Source organism: Chinchilla lanigera, unplaced genomic scaffold, assembly GCF_000276665.1.
Source record: "Chinchilla lanigera isolate Chin_1 unplaced genomic scaffold, ChiLan1.0 scaffold00051, whole genome shotgun sequence".
NCBI lineage: Eukaryota > Metazoa > Chordata > Mammalia > Rodentia > Chinchillidae > Chinchilla > Chinchilla lanigera.
Window position 1 is genome coordinate 11,751,565 of NW_004955452.1, and position 22,014 is coordinate 11,773,578.

The 22,014-nt window shown below is 41.8% G+C and overlaps 1 protein-coding gene and 1 long non-coding RNA gene across 6 annotated transcripts in view; one reads left to right on the forward strand and one right to left on the reverse strand.

Moving 5' to 3' along the window:
- Csmd2 (CUB and Sushi multiple domains 2) overlaps positions 1-22,014 on the reverse strand; it is a 579,269-nt gene that overhangs the window by 56,383 nt on the left and 500,872 nt on the right. For all 5 annotated transcript variants that reach the window (XM_013519720.1, XM_005395117.2, XM_013519719.1 and 2 more), the window contains 4 exons: positions 10,054-10,134; positions 9,432-9,545; positions 4,873-5,061; positions 2,259-2,405 (listed from right to left, as the gene is read on the reverse strand). In XM_013519720.1, coding sequence (XP_013375174.1) covers positions 2,259-2,405; positions 4,873-5,061; positions 9,432-9,545; positions 10,054-10,134 — 531 coding nt within the window. The remainder of the gene's footprint in view (positions 1-2,258; positions 2,406-4,872; positions 5,062-9,431; positions 9,546-10,053; positions 10,135-22,014) is intronic.
- LOC102009454 lies at positions 517-17,899 on the forward strand. The gene is made up of 4 exons (XR_262680.2): positions 517-560; positions 8,894-8,991; positions 12,304-12,415; positions 17,561-17,899. It is a non-coding gene; the product is annotated as an uncharacterized LOC102009454 (long non-coding RNA).

Here is a 22,014-nt window from a genome sequence, read left to right on the forward strand (position 1 = left end):
CTGTGAGGATGTGAAAGAGAAATGACCCCAGGACCACGTGGGAGTTCCTGGCTGGGCCTTCCAGGAAGACTGGGGCGGGGCACAGTGGGCCAGGCCGTACTCACATGCCTCACAGTGAGTGACTCGGGCCTCTCGTCTGGAGGGGTCACGCCCCTCCGCAGGTAGAACTGGTGTTTCAGATACCTCTGTGGCAAGCCAAATTGCCTTTCTCCTACTTTGCCCTCTCTGTCCTGTGTGTATTGAATCTATGCAGGAACAGGAATCTCAATTATAAAATACACAATCACAATGACAGATACATATGCAAATTATATGTCTACTGTATTTTAATTATTACGTACTAATTGTTGCTGCATGTAATCAATTCCTTTTCTATGGGGTATATGTACTGTAATTACTACTGACTCATTACCTTCAAACATGTGAGTCTTTGAATGTCATGGAAAGGGCAATTCTTTAATAGCTTTTAGTTCTTAATTTAGCAAGCAGGGTACGGAAATATCATACTTCCCTTTGGTCTGAGCAGCTGCAGGGAGCTTAGCCCGGATTGCACCAGAGAGGTATGTAGAAGCTTCTTTTTGATCATGAGGAAACTGAGGCCCAAAGTAGTTAACTAGTGAGTACCTTGTCTGATAATCCTATCGCTAGTTAGTGACAGAGCTGGTTATAAACTCTGAGGTACCCGTTCATGAGACCGCCACCCCTACAGTGTATGCACCAGGGAAAGGAGAGTTTGTGCAGAAGAAATAGATCCTGAGATAGGAGAGCTCCATTGCCTCCCACATTCTGTTCAGCTTCATCTGGTTGGCTTTTCCCTGGAAGCCACACTAAAGGTTCTTTCGGACTCCAGCAGGCCCTCTTGTGAGTGGGAGGCCCATGAGAAGACATGGGTTGAGACAGTGGTACTTCAGGCAGTCTGTGATAATTTGGTATCCCTACTGAACCAACTAGTATTCTTTAAGAGTATGTCTAAAGTGTGTTTGAATGCAGGACAGATGCAGCCAGAGGAAGGGTGCTGGAGGGACCCTGGTGCATGGCAGAACTCCCCACAGTCTAGAGTAATTCAGTTCTGCCTCCAACCTTGAAGGGTCTGGGTAGTAGTCAGCAGAAGCAAGGGCCTTCAACATGAGATCCAGTAGCTTAATCAGTTCTCCACTTACCTGAGCATAATCCCCACACTGGGAGCTCAGAGAAATTCAATTTTCTCCACCTTGTTATATCCCTAGGGATATTTTTGCATTCTTTATAGATTGTTGCCTGGGTCAGCCATCTGTAAGGCCTGGTATTTTATCTGACCCTGCCTTTAAGACACGGCTTCTTATAAAAAGGAATGAAATCTTGTTTGTAGCAACGTAGATAGAACTGGAGGACATTATGTTAAATGAAATAGGTCAGGCACAGAAACATAAATACTGCATGTTTTCTCTCACATATATGAACTAAAAATGTTGATTTTATAGAAGTGGAGAGTATGGGGATGAAGTGAGAAGAGGGGATAGAAATAGGTCAGCTATCAGGTAAAAATATATAGCTAGATAAGAGGATGAATTCTGGTGTTCTGTAGCACAGTAGGGTGACTTAGTTAAAAACACATTTATTTTATATTATGAAAGAGCGAGAAAAATGGTTTTGACTATTTGTAACACAAAAGAATGATAAATGTTTAGGGTGATGAATTTGGTAATTGTCTTGCTTTGATCATTACACATTGTAGATATATATGAAAATGCCACATTGTATCCTATAAATATGTACAATTTTTACATTCAGTGAAAAAACCCACAAAAATATATGGCTGGAAGAGCAGAAAAGAAGCTCCTGGTTTTAAAATACAGCCAATACTTTGTTGCCTGACTAATACCTGCCAGTTAGAGACTCCAGGTTTTTCAGGGATTTTGCTAACATTTTCTGATTTCCTAAAGAGAAATTCTAAAAGAATAGGATGCCCTTGGGCTTTATGAGATCATGTATAATAGTTAAATTTATTCTAAAAACACAGGCTGGCAGCAAGAGAGTGGAGAAGGCAGAAGTTCAATGTGGGGAAAGGACTAGAAGAAGAGGATGTGGGAAAATCCAGGGGCCAACTGCATACATTTTGGGGAGGCAAATTTAGAGAAGGAAGCTGCTCAGCCCCTACAGGGAAACTTGCCCCCTTGATGAGATGGACTATAGCTTATTTGCATGTTTTGGGTGAAAAAAAACAGCCCTAAGAAGCCCAGGGAACAGGGCCCTCTCTTGAGTGTGCAAGGTTCACTCACCTGAGTACCGAATCTTAAAGCCTTTCCGGTTGTAGGCGTGGTCAGATGACCAACGCAGATACACAGAATTGCTGGTGCTGGTGACAATCAGGGGAGCTGAGTAATTCCCACTGAGGGCTTTCAGCAGAGGGCTTTGTCCTGAGGGACCTGGGTGAGAAGGACACATGCTTACAGACCATCCTTGTGCTACAGAGGGCCATGGTGCTGACATTAGGGTGCGGAAGGCAGGGTGATTTGTTCCATCAATAACATCCTGTCTTTGCATCTATTGCTTTTACTCGAGGGCTCTTTCCGCTGAGCCCAGATCTGAAACAGTGCCTTGAGAAGTTCCTGCTTATCTATGGGAGGTCAAGAAATCTATCTGCCATTTTTGGACTTGGCCAGGGTTAAGCAGCTGGTCAGTGGAAGAGCTGGCTTTCAAACTGGGAACTCTTCCCCTTGGTCACTCCACTTCTCTTGTGGATGCTAACAACAGCTTGGTGCTGGTATATAGAAAAGTATTTATTGATGAATAGATAGTAAGAAAGCCAGAGGAAAAGGTCAGGTATCAGTGTCCTAAGTAACAGCACTCTCCAACTTCCTCCCCAAGGCTCTTTGAGAAAAGCCTCCCTCTTCTCTTTCCTATCATAGGCCCTGTTGTTGACTCCTGAGGGTGCTGGTTTGAGGCAGAAAGCTCGATTATCCAGAATTCAGGATTTATCTCCTGTAAAAGGCCCCAAGTAAAGTTTATTTTTATTTATTTATTTATTTTTCCAGTACCAGAAATTGAACTCATGACCTTGCACTTGCCAGGCAGGTGCTGTGCCGCTGAGCTAAATCCTCAGCCCCCTGAGTAAGGTTTATAATATGCTATTGAGACACCTCTTGGAAGGTTGGCAAAGTAATGGACCATATTAAACAAAGTAGTGCCATTGGACAGCTGTGGAAAACCACAAAGGAAGGGGCCCAGAGGCTTAGTGGAATGGTATATTTGAATAGGTCCATCAGGAGAGCACAACCTGGTTGGCTGACCTTATTCCTTAGGATGGAGGAATTACTCATGCAATTAGCAGCACTCTGAGTAGGAGCAAGCCCCAGCACTACTGAGACCCCAAGTTGCAGCTGTCCTTTGTATGCTGAAAGTGATGTAGGATATCTGCCGGAGAACTGGGCTTGCTAGCATTGGTGGGGCTGAGAGGATCCTAGAATACGGAGGTCAAGTGGGAGCACTTAGCAGCCAGAAGCAAAGTTGGCACAATGACTACAATGGGCATGGAGTTTACGGTGGCAACTGGAAGGGCCTGACCTGCAGGATCTATAGAGATGGCTCACGGACATGGTGTTCCTAAGGACAAGAGAGATGGGGGCCAAAACCAGTATGAATACGTGAGTAAAACAGATCATGAGTAGATAACCAAAGTGCAAGGAAAGCTGCCCATAATGGGAAGTCCCAATCTCTTCCCCAGCTTGTAGACGCAGGCCAGGGTTCATTCTCCACTGCAGGACACTTAGCTGAAGGACAAGTTAAGTTCCTATAGAAAAGGGACCTGCAAAATGACAAATTGTAGATAGTAGTGATTCCTCTAGGTCTTCCCACCCAAAAGACTCACCGTTATTTCCTCAGATAACTGAATATTATGGAAGTGAGAATGGCTAAGTACTATATTAAAGACTTTTGCATGTAGGTGTGGATTGATGCTGACATCCAGAGATCAGAAGCTTATCATAGATGCTCTGTTAGGACAGGCATACGTGAGGGTTGAAATTTGTAATTAACGGAGTCCCGGCCTAGTTTCCCCTCACAGTGCAAACTTAGCCAAGGTAACCTAGTTGTAGCAGCTGTGTCAGATGTTGTATCTTTATTAGAGCAGAGTAATATAGTCTTGGTTACATGGAATGCAGCTGTGGATCTGGAAATGCATTTTTCCCATATCCACCAGAGAGGAGGATCAGAATCACATGAGGTAGGCAGCAGTATACATCCATGGTCTGGTATCAGAGCTGTGTTAATTCTCTTGCTTTTTGTCATAATACAGTATGAAGGGATGGAGACAATTTGGACATCTGGCAAAATGTAGCATATTGGCTCCTATACTGAAGACATCATATTCAATAGCTCTGATGAGCCTCTAGGGAAAGTTAGTGTAGATGCCTTTGTAAGTCTCATGTGCTCCAGAGAATAAGAGAAAATCCTACAAAGTTTGCAGTGAAGTGTTTAGGATAGAGTGGTGTGGAGCACGCAGAGACATTCCCTCCCAATTTAAGAGCAAATGATTGCCCATTTTCCCCTCCTATCACTGAAGAAGAAGGTCCATGTTTGGCAGACCTCTGTGGGTTCTAAAGGGAGCATACTCTTCACTTGGGAATACTGCAGTGATACATTTATTAGATGACATTTCAATGGTGTGAGCTTTGAGTGGGGACTACAGTAAGAAAGGTTTTGTAATAGGTCCTGGCTGGTATCCAGGCAGCAGCAATACAGTCCTTCCGATCCAATACGTTTCTGCAGTGGAGAAATACATCATGTGGAGCCCCAGCCAGCCCCAACAGGAAGACTGCAGGGCAGGCTCCCAAGGGTCTGGAGCAAGTCTGTGCCACCTGCAGCAGAGAACTACACAGCACTTGACTGACTCACCGTCAAAGATCTCAAACTCATCATACTGCTTCTCACTGAGGAAGTATTCCACCGTGATGGAGATGTTATACTCGGGCTCCACTCTCACTAGCCAAGAGCAGATCTGGAACTGGGGGTAGCTGCCGGGGTAGCTCTGGCTCAGGATTACGCCCGTGGAGTCTGTCAGAAGCTCATTCGTTGGGCAGTGCACTTGGAGAAACAAAGAAAAACTAGGTATGTGGAGTAGAGATGAAATCCAGCCAACACATTGGCTTTTTCCTTGGTACAAAAAACAACCACTAGAGAAATAGTATTTAGGAACATTTCAACAAGACTTCATCCCAACCATTTTACTGCTCTGTGACATGGTGTAGCCTCAGATCCTGTGTCAGTGTTACAGGATTGTGGGGCTTAGTAAGGTACCGAAAATCCAAAAGGTTAATCTAGAAGATGGATTTGATTTTACAAAGATAGTGTAAGGTAGAGGTAAGCCTTACACTATCTTTTGGGGGTGTATTGGGCCTTGGGAGCAAAAATATTTGGATTATACCCCATCTCTGCCACTGAGTACTTATGTGGTCTTCAACAGATTATTTCATCTGTGTGATGGATTCTTTATTGCCTGCCTCACAGGATTATTATATATTATATTACATACATAGTATGAAAGAATATATACATAAAGCCCGAAACATAGTGCCTCAGTACATGGACATGAGGATGATAATGGTGATTGCATCAGAAACAGAAATGGTCAGCAGAGCTTGGCAGTAACCTATTTAGTAGTATCAATACAACTAAAGAGAAAATGTTACATTCAGGAAGACAGTCAGTGTGGGCCTTAGGAAAGGAGGAGGACTGGGTTTTCTGACCTCCACAAAAGGGAGGAAAGATATTGTTTCAGAGGGAACTGGTATGCCCCAAACACTGGGGAGGTGCTCTGTGATGGGGAATAAGGAAGCATCACAACAGTCTGCATGAAACAAATTGCAGGACTATGGATCTACCTTCACTTGCTTAAGTTGAAAACTCCAAAGCAAAGTTTTAAGGACTAAATAATTTCTTCAGTGCCCTCAATGGTAGTACGAGCTGGGGGTGGTGGTACGCACCTGTAATCCCACTACTCAAGAGGCTGAGACAGGAGGATTACCAGGAGTTCAAGGCAACCTGGACTACATAGTGAGTTCAAGGCCAGCCTGAGATACACAGCAAAACCCTGTCTCAACATCCTCCCTCCAAAACCCCACAGTAGTACAAGTACTCTAATATAAATAATATATTCTTGACATATTGTTATGAATATTATGTTTATTAGTATGAAATATATCTCCTTACCTCTTTTAATATGTTCTAAGTTCTATTTTCTTCTGATACTAACTTTGCTACACTAGCATCTCAAAGTATTTGCTATACATTTTTTGAAATTTTTGTTATATGTCAAAGATTAATGATATCTTTCTAGCTATAATTTTATATTTGATGTTCTGGAATTTCATGGTGATGTTCTTAGGTTTCAAATCTTCACCAGGTCTTCCCTGTTGTCACAGAAGGAGAGCTGCTTCTGGGAACATAGAATAATGACTTATCCCTCTCAGAGAGAATTAAGACTTCACTGGACAGGGTGTTAAACTGAGGCATCAAAGAGTAAAATAAACCAAAGAATAGAGGAAGATGTACAAGGGAGACGATGAGTGAAAGACATCCATGTACATGGGTGGGAAGACTAAGTATTTTTAAGAAGGCAATTCTACCCAGACTGACCTATAGATTCAACTCAATCCCTTCAAATGCTCCCTGGGTGCTTTGCAGATACTGATAGTCTGATCCTAACATTCTTGGAGACATTAAAAAAACTCAGATTACCAAGGTAGTCTTGACACAGAAGAAAAAAGTTGGAGGACTAACAATTGTCAGTAAGTGGTGCATGGATCTTCACTTGCAAAAGAGGGAAGTGGGCCCCTACTTGATATCGTATAGAAAAATTAACTCAAAACAGATCCAAGACTTACGAGTTTAAACTATAAATTATTAGAAGAAAACACAGATGTAAATCTTTTTGACTTAGACTAAGTAACAGTCCCTGAAATAACACACCCAAAGCACAAGAAACCAAAGAAAAAGAGATTAATCTAGCATCATCAAATTAGTAAAAACTTCTGTGTTTCAAAGAACACGGAAAGAAAAAGAAAGTGAAGAGATAATCCACAAGTTGAAATTTTTTGTCTCAAATAACACAGAGGGATTCATATTTATAACATACAAAACTCTGAAATCTTAATAACAAAAAGAAATCTGGTTTTAAAAATGAGCAAAGGAACCGAACAGGTATTTATTATGACTTAGATCTGGTACGTGTTCCCCCAAAGCCTCATATGTTTGGGGGGTGAGGGGATCACGGTGGCACAAGGCTCATCTTTGGAGTAGTGCACTCACGAGTTCAGGGCTGACTTGCTGTTAGGAGCTGGAGCCCATTCAGAGACGGGTCACTGGCTGTGTGACCCAGAAAAGAGTATCTCGCTTCCAGCTTCTCCCCTTGCCCTCTGCTTCCTGGCCACCCTGATGTGAGCTGCTTTCCTCCACTAGACCCTTTCAACATGTTGCTCCTACCCTGGAACCCGCTGATTGTGAATGAAGAAAACCTCCCCTCTTTGAAATTGTGTGTATGTTTGTAGCTGTTTGTCCCAGCAATGAGGAAAATGACTAAGACAAGTTTTCTCCACAGAAGATATATAATAAGCACATGAGAAGATGCTCAAAATCATTAACCACCAGGGAAATGCAAATCAAAACTATTTCATTTCTGCTAAGATTGCTATAATTAAAAAAATAGATAATGAGACATGTTGGCAAGAATGTGGAGAAACCAGGAGCCTCATACACAGCTGGTAGAAATGTAAAATGGTCCAGTTACTTTGAAGTGCAGCTTGCTAGTTCCTCAAAAGGTTAGACATAATGTTATCATATAGCCCAACAATTTTACTTTTAGGTGTACATTAAGAGAACCTAAAATAAAGCCATAGAAAACAGGTAAATGAATGTCCACAGCAGCATTATTTGTAACAGCTAAAAAGTGGAGTCAACCCAAATGGGCAGGCCAAATGAGGAGTGTGTCTACACAATGGAATATTATTTGGCGGTAAGAAAGCAAATATTGATGTACACTACAACACAGATGAGCCTTGAAAATACTATGTTAAAGCCAAAGAAGCCAGTGATGAAAGACCAGATATTTCATGGTTATATTTATATGAAGTGGCCAGAATAGGCGAATCCATAGAGAAATTAGATTGGTGGTTGTCTAAGACTATGGGGATTGGAAGGAAAGGAAACGGTGATAGTCAGTGAGCACAGGGCTTCTTTTGAGTGATGAAATGTTCTACAATTAATCATAGTGATGGTTGTAGAACTCTGCAATCGTATAACTAGCTATTGAATTGTACCTTTTAAATGGATGAATGGTGCTGTGTGTGAATTATATCTCAGTGAAATTGTTATTAAAAGAAAACCTATGAAAGCAGGAATGATACCAAGTCCAAGAGGAATGGGCAGTAAAACCAGTAAGATTGGGGCCATGCAGACATAGAAGCAGTGCTAGAGGTGAGAAACTTGAGGCTGGAGCAAACCAAGGAGGTTCTAGAGCAGGATGAAGAATGAAATTTGCTGTTACTAAAGGGGTTTGTTTGGTATTCAGGTGCGCTGGCTTGGCTAAAATAAACAGTGAATTTGTCACTGTACTGGAGCAGCCTAACTCTCTTGCTTGTGGCTTTTCTCTTCCTTACTAACATCTTGTATTGTAGGCTCCTTCTACTCTTGCCTTCCAAGGAATAGGGGAGACACTGACATATTTCTCCAAAGGCTACTAAATCTATATTGTTGGTAGCAATAGTACTAGAAGCAGAAGTAGCACAATTATACAGTAACAGTCAACATGGAGCAGTACATGGTACCAGGCATTATTCTAAAGTGCTTTACATGATTAACTCATTTGATTTTGCAAAATAACCACATGGCATTAAGTACTATCATAACCCTCATTTTACAGGAGAGACAACTAAGGCGCAAGACAGTTGTATTCCTTTCCACTGGTCAGAGGCCTCATGAGTGGAGAGTATTGGATTTGATGTGTGTTGGGAGAATCAGGTAAAGTGGTTTCATTGTTTGCCTAAGGACTGCAATGGGCTGAAGGCAACTGTGGTCTCTGAGCTGCCTAAATCAGCATCCGAGACCTTCCAGCTGCGCTCCAGCAGGGCAGGGTCTCTGGGTGCCCACCCACCCCTGAGGTCCAGAATTTCCTCTTTCCAACACTCAGCATGCAATTCCAGAGGATGCTGGTGTAAGGATAAAGGACAACAGACATAAATGCGGCAATCTGCAGCCCCAGACCTCAGAAGAGGGTAGAGACCCTATCAGAGCCCTTGCGTAGTCCTCCTTCACTCCCTTGTTCATCAGGCAATATTTACAGGTGGCCTCTTACTCTATGGGGCAGGGACTGAACTGAGAGCTGCAGACAGAAGAGGCATGAAACCCAGGTGTGCTTGGGAGGGACTCCAGGCTCCAGAGACATGGCCCAGTGCAGTTACCTTCACATATTGGGGGTGGGCCTTCAAACTGCAGGTAGGTTCCAAGTTTACAGGTCAGGATTTCACTCCCCACCAAAGTAAAGCCAGGAAGGCACCTGTAGCGGACGATGTCACCTGTCAAGACAGATCAACATGGGGATCCTCTGGAGCAGTTTGTGTAAGGCTGCCTGACCTTCTTAGTACCTGGAACCCACTTCTAGGCAAGACAATCAGGAGTGGGTCACGTTCTGTTCAGAGTTCTGTAACTAGCTCGACTCCAGTACAAGTGGCCCAGACAACAGCTTCCCTCCCATGGGTCAGCTTTACTGAGATCATGGATATATTCATATTCTAAGAAATTTAGCCTGTCTTATGGATTTCTCAAAATCATTCTAACTGCAATCACAGAGGAAAATGATGTTCCTTGCTCTTTTTCCTAGGGGCAGCTAAAAGAAGTGTGTATTTTAGGTGGAAATTGAGTTGACAGAATATGAACACTCTTCTTGCACAAGGGTCTTTATTTCTGTCTGCATGGGGGTTGGGAGGGGCGGCAATGAGCCCTGCTGCCCAGTGCCTCCACTGCTGCCCATCCTGGCCCTACCAGACCCCCACTCACGGTCCTTGCTGGTTTGGGAAGTGGTACCTATGTTGAATTCTTCATTCTCTGTGACAACTTCAGCATTAGGGAGGATGGTGGGCGGAGGACACTTGGTGAGTGGATAAGCTGCAAAGAAGGAAGCACATAAGTCAGGGTAAGAGCATTATTCTTAGGACATGCAGTCATTCATTGCTTCAGATTTTCTTATTCCTCATTCATTTGTGAAATAGATCTTTATTAATGAATATTTATCTACATACAGAGCAAGTTTAACCAAGGGCTATTTTGCTTATCTTCTGCCATCCTTTTTGTTTGTTTGTTTGTGGTGCAAAACCCAGAAACTATATTTCTTAAGAATACCAAAGGATAGAGGATCTAAGAAGAAGCCAGTAGCATCCACTAGCACTGGGTGGAGGAGGGGTGGGTTGCTGAGTACTTCCTTTACATTGGCACTTGTGAAGGCTGTCACCTCTAACTCTCACAACAGCTGATCCCCTGTGAGGTGTTCCTGCCCTACTTGTGAGCAGGTGAGATTCATAAAGGTGAAGTTGCTGCCCCAAGTTCATGAAGCTGCACCACAGGATTCGAACTTGGGTCTGGCTATCGCCCAGGCCGTGCTTCTTTCCATGGCTCAGCTTCTACATCCTGTGTGTGGCATCTGTGGGCACACTCAGGTCAGCATGCTTCCCTTCTGACCTTTGGCCAAGCACATCTGGCTTCTGTGGACTTCCTGAACTGGAATCAGTGCCCCTGAGCAGAGGCTGGTGGGCTCAGGTGCAGGATGGGGTTCCCAAGCCAAAGGTCAGTGTGAGGTTATGCTTGGTTTTCACTACCTGGCACAGTTAAGAGCTATATTTGTATCAGTTGGCACTGCTGCCGCCACCTCTGTTGCTACTTTTCATTTCCAAAATAACCTTAATTTTGTTATGTTCTTTAAAAATAACATTTGAATATATATATAATGTATTGCTATTAAAGATCAGATTATTCTATCAAAACAGCAGGAAGAAAATTAAACTCATGTATTGTCTTCTGAAAAATAACAATGGTTAACCTCTCCTCTTCAGTTCTTGCAATGTTTGTTCTCTGCGCACATAAATATTTTTCTCTTATCCAATTTGCACCGTATGTTATGGACTTTGTGTTGACTCTTGTCAACTATTCTTACATTTGAGGAATTTGTCCATGTAATGAATTTTCTTCAACAAGATTAAAATGATTTCATAGGGTTTAATCATACAGACTTACCAGAAATTATTTCAGAGATACAGTATTGGTAACTATTTAGGTTTTCAAAATTTAGCAGTTTAAGATACAACTAATGAAATCCTTACATGCATGGGTCTTTTATGATTTTCCTCTTTTCCTTTTAAGTTAAGAATGATTGAAGGCCACGCCCTTTTAAAAGTGTTGAATGTCAGTAATCTATTCTGGAAATCAGATGCTAATTATGACCCTCTTCCATAATACTTTAAGACAGAAGCACTTATAATGTACTGTATGAGAATCACTGTGAGTTTGAGGCCATCCTGGGCTACAAAGTGAGTTCAAGACCAGCCTTAACTGCATAGTGAGACCCTATCTCAAAAAGACAAAAAAAAATCCAGAAGAAATTAAAACACAGTAAAATATTTATGTGTATGCAGTGAACCATATACTAGAAGCTGAATACTTCTAGAGTATTACTTTATGATCATCCAACAATTCATATGGCTATCACAAAAAAGCAACTGGGTGCATTATAACACACATATTTTGTGGCCTGTACCAGAAACACTTGGTGCACGATGAGAACTTTTCAGCTGTAGGTCTTTAGATGTTTTATGTTATAAAACAGGATGCAGAAACAAGGACCAAGTATGAAGGTCACAGTGGGCGTGCGTTCAGGACAAGTGTGAGGTGGACCATTCCCAGGGAAAAGATCAGTGTGACACTTCTTAGCCTGAGTATCAGGATCTAAGACATACATACCCATGGTGGAATCAGAGAGCTCCTTTCCAAACATTCACAGGGGATTCTGACATTTTGTAAACTGCAACTGGAATGTAACTTGGGATTTTTCCTGCATAGAGTTTTATTTAAAATATTGTCTTATGTTTCAGGTGCCTGACTTTAAATTTTTTATACAGATGCATTGGCTCAAAAGTGTCACATTGATACATAGGCTTTATGAAGTGTGGGTTTTAAAACCTAAGAGGCACTTTAGAGGTAGCCAAGTGAGTTCAATTTTGATTTAATGTGAGCTAGAAGGACTGTGTGCCCATATGACGTGTGTGTTTCCATTTTTCTCTTTAGGGAAATTGTTGTAATTGATATTGTCAACAGAGGACACTTTCTGCAGCACTGGGTGTATCATTCTTCTGCCAACCCATTCACTGAAGGATTTCCTGTGGAGAGCTCCCCCCAGGTCAGGCACTATGTTCGGGCTGATGATTCAGAAATAAACAACACATACGCAGCTCTCATCCTTCAAGAATTTCAAACCAGAGAGGAAGACAGTCATCCATCTCAATCTTTCTCAACATGACCAATAAAATCTATCACTTGTTTTGTTTTAATTGGCATTTGGTAACTAATTAGGTGTTATGGTTTGTGTCTAGATGTGCCCCCAAAGCCTCATGCAGTCATGGGGCAGGCTTGTAGAGTTTGTGATTAATTCATGGTCCAATGCTGAGATTATGGGTGTAAGTGCTACACCGACTCTGGGGCGAGTAGCTCAAATACAATATAAGGGAGGGAAAGAGGCTTGTTTGCCACTCCTCCCTTTTGCTTTTGTTGTTTTTTTTTGTTTTCCCAGTGCCATAAATTGTTGCCCTCTGCCATGTGCCACTCTGCCTTGGAGCCAGCCAAGAATAGACTGAAACCTCCACAAACTGTGAGCTAAATAAACCTTTCATTCTTTAATTTTGGGCATCAGGTATTTTGTCTCAGCAACAAGAGAAAAGTAACCAAGACATTAGGTTAAACATTACTGATATATTAATAGACCTTTTGTATTTCTCATTTTAATGGTCTGTTCACATCCTTTGCCCCTATTTTACTACAAATTTGAGGGATTCTATGGATAGCCAAGATCATCTTAACTTGTTCATTATATTTTTAGCTTATTATTTGCTTAATTTTATTTATGGCACTGTTTTGATTTGTATAAATATCACCCATAAATATAATGCATCCATTATCTAATCACCTTCCAAGCATGAGACTTTGTGGGCGGGCATTTCAGATTCAAACCATAGCACCCTGGTTCAGAAAAAAATACTGGAGATGTAGCTAGTTGTGAATGCCCTGGCTTTAGCCCTCAGTTCTGAAAAAACAAAATGCAGATTATAATTCACTTTTTCCATTTAATGCTTTTTGCTTTGGATTATACAACTTTAAAAAGCGTTATTGTTCTTTGTGTTTTCCTGATGTATCACTGGTTATTTATTTATTTGTTTATCTATCTATCTATCTATCTATCTATCTATCTATCTATCTGCATTGCTGAGGATCAAACCCAGGGTCTTGAGCAAGGTAGGCAAGCGCTGTGCCATTGAGCTATAGCCTGAGGCCCATCTTTTTATTTGTAAACTGTGTTTCTTTGTTTTAGCACTTAAAAAGTAGTCAAATCTTATTTAGCCAAATTTAAGACTTTCTTAAAAGTAAGGAATTGGTCTTTCCTAAGAGCAGGGAATTAGACTGTAAGAAACTTCCATTTTTCTCAATAACTGAATGATTTTCTTTTACTGCTTTATCTTATTTTGTACTTTTTATATTTTTACTTCTAAGCAGTTGCCATGGTTTCTACCTTTTATATTAGGATTATGTTTTACTTTTTGTTTACTTTTAGTGATGTTGAAATATTATGCTCCATTTAAAATTAATTATTGATGATAATATGGAATTGAAGATCTTCATTTTTCTAGGTACCAAAGTTAGTCATTAAATAATACTTACTGATTTGACTCTCATGAAGGACAAAGACATTCTCCTATCCTTCAATGAACTTGTTAATATAAAGTTATTACTTTTAGTATCTTAAGAATTATTATATTTGCAATCTGCTTTGATTTTATATTTTCAACTATAGACTTTATACTTAGCTAGTATCAGTATTTCTCATTTGCTGTTTTCTTTTATACATCTTCTTTATTTTGAGTTCTTGACTCACCCCTTGGGTGATTACTTCCTTGAGTAAAAGTTCAGATTGAGACTAGAGTGGCCTTATAGTTAAGCTTTTGGATCACCGCAAGTGACTACCTCTTCCCTTCACACACAGGGTTCCTGACTTCTTTTTCCCCCTACACATCTACAGAAATACTCATTTTGTTTTCTGCACACTAATGGCAAAAATTAGTGTGAGGATAGCCTAGCTGTGGTTCCTTTGGAGGACATCTTCTCAGTCTGGATTTTAGATTTCTTCTAACTTCTATCCTTATAGTTTGAAAACATGGCCATGCTGTTTTTGGTTTCTCCTGATATATGATAGTTATCTCTTTTATTCTGTATATGTAGGTTTTTAAAAAAGTCTCAGAAAAGCTGTATTCAATTCTCTTCCTTCCATTTATCTCTTTTCTTCAAATGTGCCCCCCTGCCCCGTTTGTTGGATTCCTCCCTGAATTTCCTAGTGATCAGTTTCTCTTGTCCTCCCTCCTCCTGCGGACATTTTCAGGTTTCTTTTCTGCTTCTCTAAATTGTTTTTCGATGGCAATGTTTTGCTGTTTGCTGATTCTTGTGCTATTGTATTTCTTTTTAATATTAGTTTGTACTATCTCACTCCCTTTTGAGATAATGTTTGTTTGTACTACCTCACTTTTTTTTTTTTTTGTCTTTTTGAGACAAGGTCTCACTATGCAGTTCAGGCTGGCCTTGAGCTCACTCAAGGCCCAGGCTGGCCCAGGCTGGCCTTGAACTCACAAGGATCCTCCTGCCTCAGCCTCCCAAGTGCTAGGATTACAGACATGCGCCATCACGCCCAGCTGTACTATCTCACTCTCCCTGTAAATCAGACTTCCATTTTGAACAATCACAAAAGCATAGTATAAAACCCTTTTTCCCATGAACCATTAGAAAATGAGTAGCCAAAACAATGCCCCATAACCCCAGAATATGTTACTGTGCATTTCCTACCATTACTTTCTCTCATGTAGCCACAAAACAACTATCAAAATCAGGAAATGAACCCTGATACATTGCTGCCATCCACTCCTCACATCCCAGGCAAGCTTTTTCACTTGTCCCAGTAAGGTCCTGAGTAGCAGAAGGACCCAACTCAGAGTTACCCCTCACACTAGTTGTCATGCATCCTTGGTATGACAACAGTTCCAAAGACTTCTCTTGACCTTGATGGCTTTTATACTTTTGACAATGACAGGCAGTGGGTTTATTGTACGCCCCAAATTTAGGTTTGTCAAATGATTCCTCTTGCTCAGATTCAGGTTGCAGAGTACATCTTTGACTGGATGGTCACAGAAGGGAGGTTGGGTTCCTTTCTCTGTATCCTCTCAGCCAGAGTCTGATCTCAGTTTGCGCTACTTCTGGTGATACCCTCTAGGATCACTTGATTAAGTGGCATCTTCCAGCCTCCCCCACTGTAAAGCCATTCTTTTTCCCTTTGTAGTTGTTGTAAAGGAAGCAGTTTGAAACTATGTAAATATCCTGTTCTCATAAAACCATTAATTAATTTATTTATGTCTGTATGAATATAGTGTCTTGTTTTATTCAGTAGTTTCTCATTTGTTGCTATAATTTTTATAGTTAATTTGAGACAAGGTCTTACTATGTTTCCTGGACTATCCATGACCCTCTTGCTTCAGCCTCCTGAATAGTTGGGATTATGTGCATGTGAGAACTACTGGGATTTGTTCCTCTTATTATTATATTAACAACTCTAGTGCTCAAGTTATCAAAACTCCTCAGTAGATTTACTCATAGGATGGTCAGTAGGAGTCCCTTCAAGCTGGCTTCTACGTCCTTTGACATGTCTCTACCATTCCTTGGGTATTTTCTGCCATCAGATGTTTCTGGCTTGTCTTGTACTTTCCTGTTCCAGTCTTGAGATCAGCCATTTCTTTCAAGGACCCTGGTCTGTTTTTGGTGGAAGATGCTATTTAGAAACCAAGATCTGGTACTACAGATGGTCATTGCTACTGGGGAGACTCTGCTCCAAAGCTCCCTTAGTGGGAAGAACTAAAACACTTCTCCCTTACCGTCTACATATTGAAACCCATGAGCTCACACTGATATGTCCAATTCTAATGGTCTAACCTGGTTTGGTATATAGCTTGTTTTTGCAATATTTCTAACCCTTTTTTCTGACAGTGAAAAGCCTGTCTTCTACTGTCCTTACCATATTGATTTATTTGACTAATCACCATGTGGAACTAAGGCCCACGCTACTGCCACCCTCCCTCCTCTCCCGATTCCCTTGTTGGATTGACCCCTATGTGATGGCCTCAACACTCTGCTTTGGCTCCTGGGCCCAGTACAGATGTCTGCTCATCTTGGTTGGAGCTCTAATGCCAGTTGGAGCCCTCTGCCAGTTCCTTGGCTGGAGTCCTATGCCAGTTCTCTCCCCGTACAGGTACTGTCTCACCCTTTGTGGCCTTCAACTTCAGTGCCAGAAAGCCCCTCAGTGCGGACTCCCTTCTCCCCTCTGCTACCTTGGCCTCTGCCACAATGGCCCCAACTCCTCTTACCCTGCAGGCGTGGATACCTGCTCTGCTTGGTTCCACTTACTGCCTTTAGGACTAAATTGTTTTGCAAGGGAAGGGAAGAGATTATCTCTCCTTTTACTTAACCCTTAGCCAGATCTATTTTTTCACCTCTGCTTGTTGTCTTAATGTCTCACCCTTCACTGTAATCCATGTTATCCAGACTCTTAGGCTAGACTTAGATGCTTTCCAAAATGTACTTCTGTTTCCAAAATCATATGATTTTTCAAGGACATTTTCCTCTGCACCTCAAATTCCATTTTCTCTGCTTAACTTTTTAAAAATATGTTACAAAATCTTTTCATGGCTCTCCTTAAAGTATTTGTTATGATTTGAATAAAAAGTATTCACCAAAAAGTTCGTGCAAGGTTAGGCTTTTTTTGGTATGCTTTGAGATAGGGTCTTTCTATGTAATTCAGGCTGGCCTTGAATTCACTGTGTAGTCTGGGATGGCTTCTATGGAGATCCTTCTGCCTCAACCTCCCAAGTGCTGGGGTTGTAGGAATGTGCCACCATGCCTGACTCCTTTCTACTTTTAAGTTGTTTTTCTGTTATTTTGTCATAGTGACAAACAGTTGACTAGCACGGTATTTTTTTTCCTTTCTGCTCCTCGATCCTCAGTTACTTAAAACCAATGTTTACCAACAGGGAGGCTACCATTCTTTTTCTTGCCCTTGCCCATTTGAGCTCATCTCAAATAGCACCTCTCAAACTGGTTTTCTGCAATCATTCTGTAATAAGTACAGTTCTCTGCCTTTTTGTTTGCTAGCTAAGCCTCTCTTAGTTCTTTCATAGTCCTAATTATAAGTTGCAAATATTTTATTGCTCACTTGCTTGTTTGCTATCTCTTTCCTCAGAGGAAGAAAGCTTTATGGGGGAGTAACCATCATGCAGAACAGGAAGCATGGATAGTCAATAAGCATATAAAGGATGCTCAGCCTCATCATTAACTTGAGAGTGAGATGCATTTCATGAACCTACCAGATTGGTAAAAATGTAAAAGTCTGATAAAACCAAGTGTTTGCACAGATCCACAGCAACAGGAACATTTCTTTGGTTTCTGGGAAGAGTGTAAAGTGTTACAACCTCTCTGTAACATAAATTGTGCATCATCTAGTGAATCTGAATATTTGAATACTTAAAACCTTACAATTCTGAATGGATTTATACTCTAGAGAAACTCTTCTACACATTCATAAGAAGAATGTACAATAATGTTCATATTGTTTGAAATGAACAATAACGCTCATATTGTTTGAAATAAAAGCACTTGAATGTTCATTAACAACATGCCTGATAAGCAAGTGTATTTTCTGATGATAGAATACTACACAGTAAGGGAAAATGAACTGTGTCATGCAGCAGCATGAATTTTAAAAACTTAATAGTGGAAGAAAATAAGGTCACAAAAAAATATTTGCTATAGTTTGGATGTGGTTATTTTTCCCAAAGGTCCATGTGCTGGAAGCTTGGCCATCAGTGGGGCCATGCTGGGAGGTGGCGGAATTTTTAGGAGGTGGGGCCTAGTGGAAGGGGATTAGGTCATTGGGGCTGTTGCCCCTAGAAGGCATTAATGTAACTCCTGCTGGACCCAATTAGTTCCCATGAGAGTGGGCTGTCATAGAAACAGCGAGCCTGGCTTTGGAAACTCTCTGCTTCCTGGCTTACCACACACAGGACCTCTGCTGTGATGCCATCTGCTATAAAGCCCTCACTAGGGGTTGAACCAATATCTGCACATTCCTGGAATTTCAGCCTCCAAAACCATGAGCTAAATAAAGACCCTTTATACATCATCCAGCCTGTGGTGCTTTGTTATAGCAGCAGAAAATAGACATTTATAGAATGATTCCATTTATATAATGGAAGTGACATGCAAAAATTAAGCAATGTGTATTTTTGGAGAAAGACATATATGGAATCAAGTTATAAAGAAAAGTAATGGAGGATTCATCCACATTTCAAGATCATGGTTAATTTTAGGGTTAGGGAAGAACACACTGAGAAGAAACAAATGCTTTTAAGGTACTCTTTCTTTAGGATCAATGATGGTACTCATTTTATTCTTTAAACTCCTTGTACATGTGACACACATGTATATGATGGTCTCCACAACCCATCAAAGTTCCCTGAGATGTGGCACAGCCATCTCTTGATTGCTGCTCAGCCCGAGGACAATGCCCTTTCATTGATGTTCCCTGGCTTGCCCTTGGCATTTGGTCCTTGTGTACTCCTCTGGTCAGTGAGGACTTGAACCATGGTCTGAGCTGGCACGTGGCACCTGTTTTCCTCTGTTCAGGATGCTATAACAAATTACCATAGAGTGGTAGCTAATAAACAATAGAAATTTACTTCTCACGGTTCTGGAAGCTGGGAAGTCCAAAAGATGTTGGCAAATTCATTGTCTGCTGAGGGCCTCATATAGGCTCATATCTTTTCACTGTGACCAGACATTAAGGAACTGACAAGTGAGCCCCCTCAGGCCTCTTCTATAAGGGCACCAATTTCACTCATTCATATGCTCTACTCTGGTGATATGGTGACGTCACCTCCTAATACCTCACCTCCTAATACCACCTCGAGGATTAAGATTTCAATGTATGAATTTTAGGAGAACACACTCAGACTGTGTGAAGAACTCAGTATGTAGGACATACCTAGAAGCAAGTGCTCTTATGAGGGACTTGGGATAACTGCAGGGGAAGTGACCTAGGGTCATGCAGCATCTACTTCACCTGGTCCTGGCAGAGTTGAGGGCTTAGGAATAGGAACAGGCAGAGGAGCAAGAGATCTGGTTTACCACAGTAATATCACATGGGACTATCAATTTCTAAATATTGTATAATAATAACAACCGTGATGGGGATGACTATTACACCTGCCATTTATTGAATATCTTTTATATGGTACACCTGGAGCTAAGCATTGCAATGCATTACTTTAGTTAACTCTATGAGATTAGGAACTGATGTTATTCTGTTTCTGTGGATAACAAAATTGAATCAAGAGAAATGAGAGTGCCTCAGTCACACAACTGATGGGTAGTAGAGTTAAGATTTGAACCCAAGGCTGTGATTTTGGGGTCCACATTCTATTACTCCAGGGGAAAGTCATAGAGAGTCGAAATGATTATCTCAAAGCCTGGGTCCCATTACAGGGGAAATAAGCATGTCTAACTGGAGTACTGAGGCCAACAGAGATGGGACAGTCTTGTCTGCATTCCTCACTCACTCTGGGCTTTAGCTTCTGTCTGTGGTCGTTACAATATTGGTTCTGTCTCTGCTTCTCCACCACTACATCTTCCATGGGCTTAGGCTGAATGCGTTTAACTTTCTCTAAGTGCATGTGTGATGTACACACACAGTACAGTCCCACCAGAGCACATCCTGCAGAAATGAAAAGACCTGAGTATGGTTCCTGATTCTATCCACATATTCTGGGCAAATCCTGGAGACTTCCCCTGTCCCTATCTCCTCATTTATAATATAGGGGTAGAGTCTGAGTTGCTGTGCTCTGTGCACCTGTGGTAGACAGGAGGACCTCACTCAGAAGGCCCTGGAACTACTCTCACTGTTTGTGTGTGGGCCCTCCCTGTGCATGCCCTGTGCCGAGTGAGTGAGTGCTCCAAGAGCTGCTGGTCCTGTGGTTCAAATCTGTGCTTTACTTGTGCCTGGACCCCCTGGGGGATTGCAGGCACAGGCAGTCTGTGATTAGTCTTTGAGTGGCCTGGGTCTGTCTCTTGCACACGTCCTGAACTGACTAAAAAGTGGAACCAGGTGGGCTGCAACCTGCTCCCACCACCATGGTTCCCAGCTGAAACTTGTGGAGAGAGCCAGGTATTTCCCATCTACTTCCTGGGGGCAGAGTGGGTGACCCAGGACCCCACTGCCATTACAGTCTGAGTCTCTGCCCTCCATGTGCCCATGGCAGACAGGAATTCCTCACTCAGAAGGCCCGGGGACTGCTCTCACTGGGGTTCGCATGTAGGCCCCTCTGCAAGTGCCTCGCGCCGAGTGAGTGAGCACTCTAAGGGCTGCTGGTCCCGTGGTTCAAGTCCATGCTTTACTTGTGTCTGGACCCCCTGGGGGGGTCGCAGTCATGGGGAGTGTGTGATTGCTGTCAGTCTGGCCCACATCTGGTTCCTGTATGTGTCCTGAACTGACTGGAGACACAGAACCAGATGGTTCATGAACTGCAGTTCATGTCTGGGTTATGCCTGTACCCTGAACTGCCTGGGGACATAGGTCCACTGGACTGGGATTGCCACGCCAGTGCAACCCGAGTCTGGGCCGTGCATGTGCCTTGAACTACAAGGGGACGCTGGATCAGATGGTCTGTCATCAGCTGGCACCAATGCCAGTGTCTGAGACCTGGGATAACTAGATACAAATCAACAACTGCCAGAAAACCCCAGACTAAGTAGTGCTTCTCAGCAGATACTGAGGGGCAAACCTGACCAACAGGAATACTAGGGACACTAGTGGCCTTTGCTGTGCATCCACAAAGAGGAAAACTGAGCTTTCTGCATCTGGTAGCAAACATGAAAAAACGAAGGACTAAAACACAATCCCAGAACTCCACCCCACTCAGAACAAGTCCAGGAGACATTGACATAGGAGAACTTGGTAAACACATGCCTGAAATAGCTGAAATGGGTGCAATGGAAGTAAAGAAACAACTGCATAAGGCCATAGAAGAGATGAGATCAGAAATAACCTCTCAGGCAAAAAATGAAATGACAATAATAATGAAAAAACTGCTCAAAATGACTGAAGAAGAAATGTATAAGAAAACAGAAGAACAAAGGCAATGGATGGAAGTGTTAAATGAAAAATATAGAAAGGACTTAGAACGCATGAACACATAAACCAGATTGAAAGAGACTTCCAGGAAAACAAAGATTCCATTGAAAGCTGCCAAAACCACTTGAATGAAGCTGAAGATAGAATTTCAGACTTTGAAGACAGCATGGCAGCTAGCCACCGTGAAAGAAAGGATCTCATAAAATCACCAAGGTTCCAGAAAAAAATCAGTTCAACAGCTGCAAGATGAGGCAAAGAGGAATAATGTATGAATAATAGGAGTCAATGAAACAGAAGGAGGCAACACAACTGACAAAAAGAATGTTTGCAGAAATAATAGCAGAAAATTTCCCAAGCATGGAAACAGAACCTGATATACAGGTAAATGAGGCATTTAGAACTCCAACCAACCACAACAAAAATAAAACTATACCCAGACATATAATAGTCAAGTTCCCAGATCTCCAGCAAAAGAACAGAATATTAAAAGCTGCTAGAGAAAAGAAACA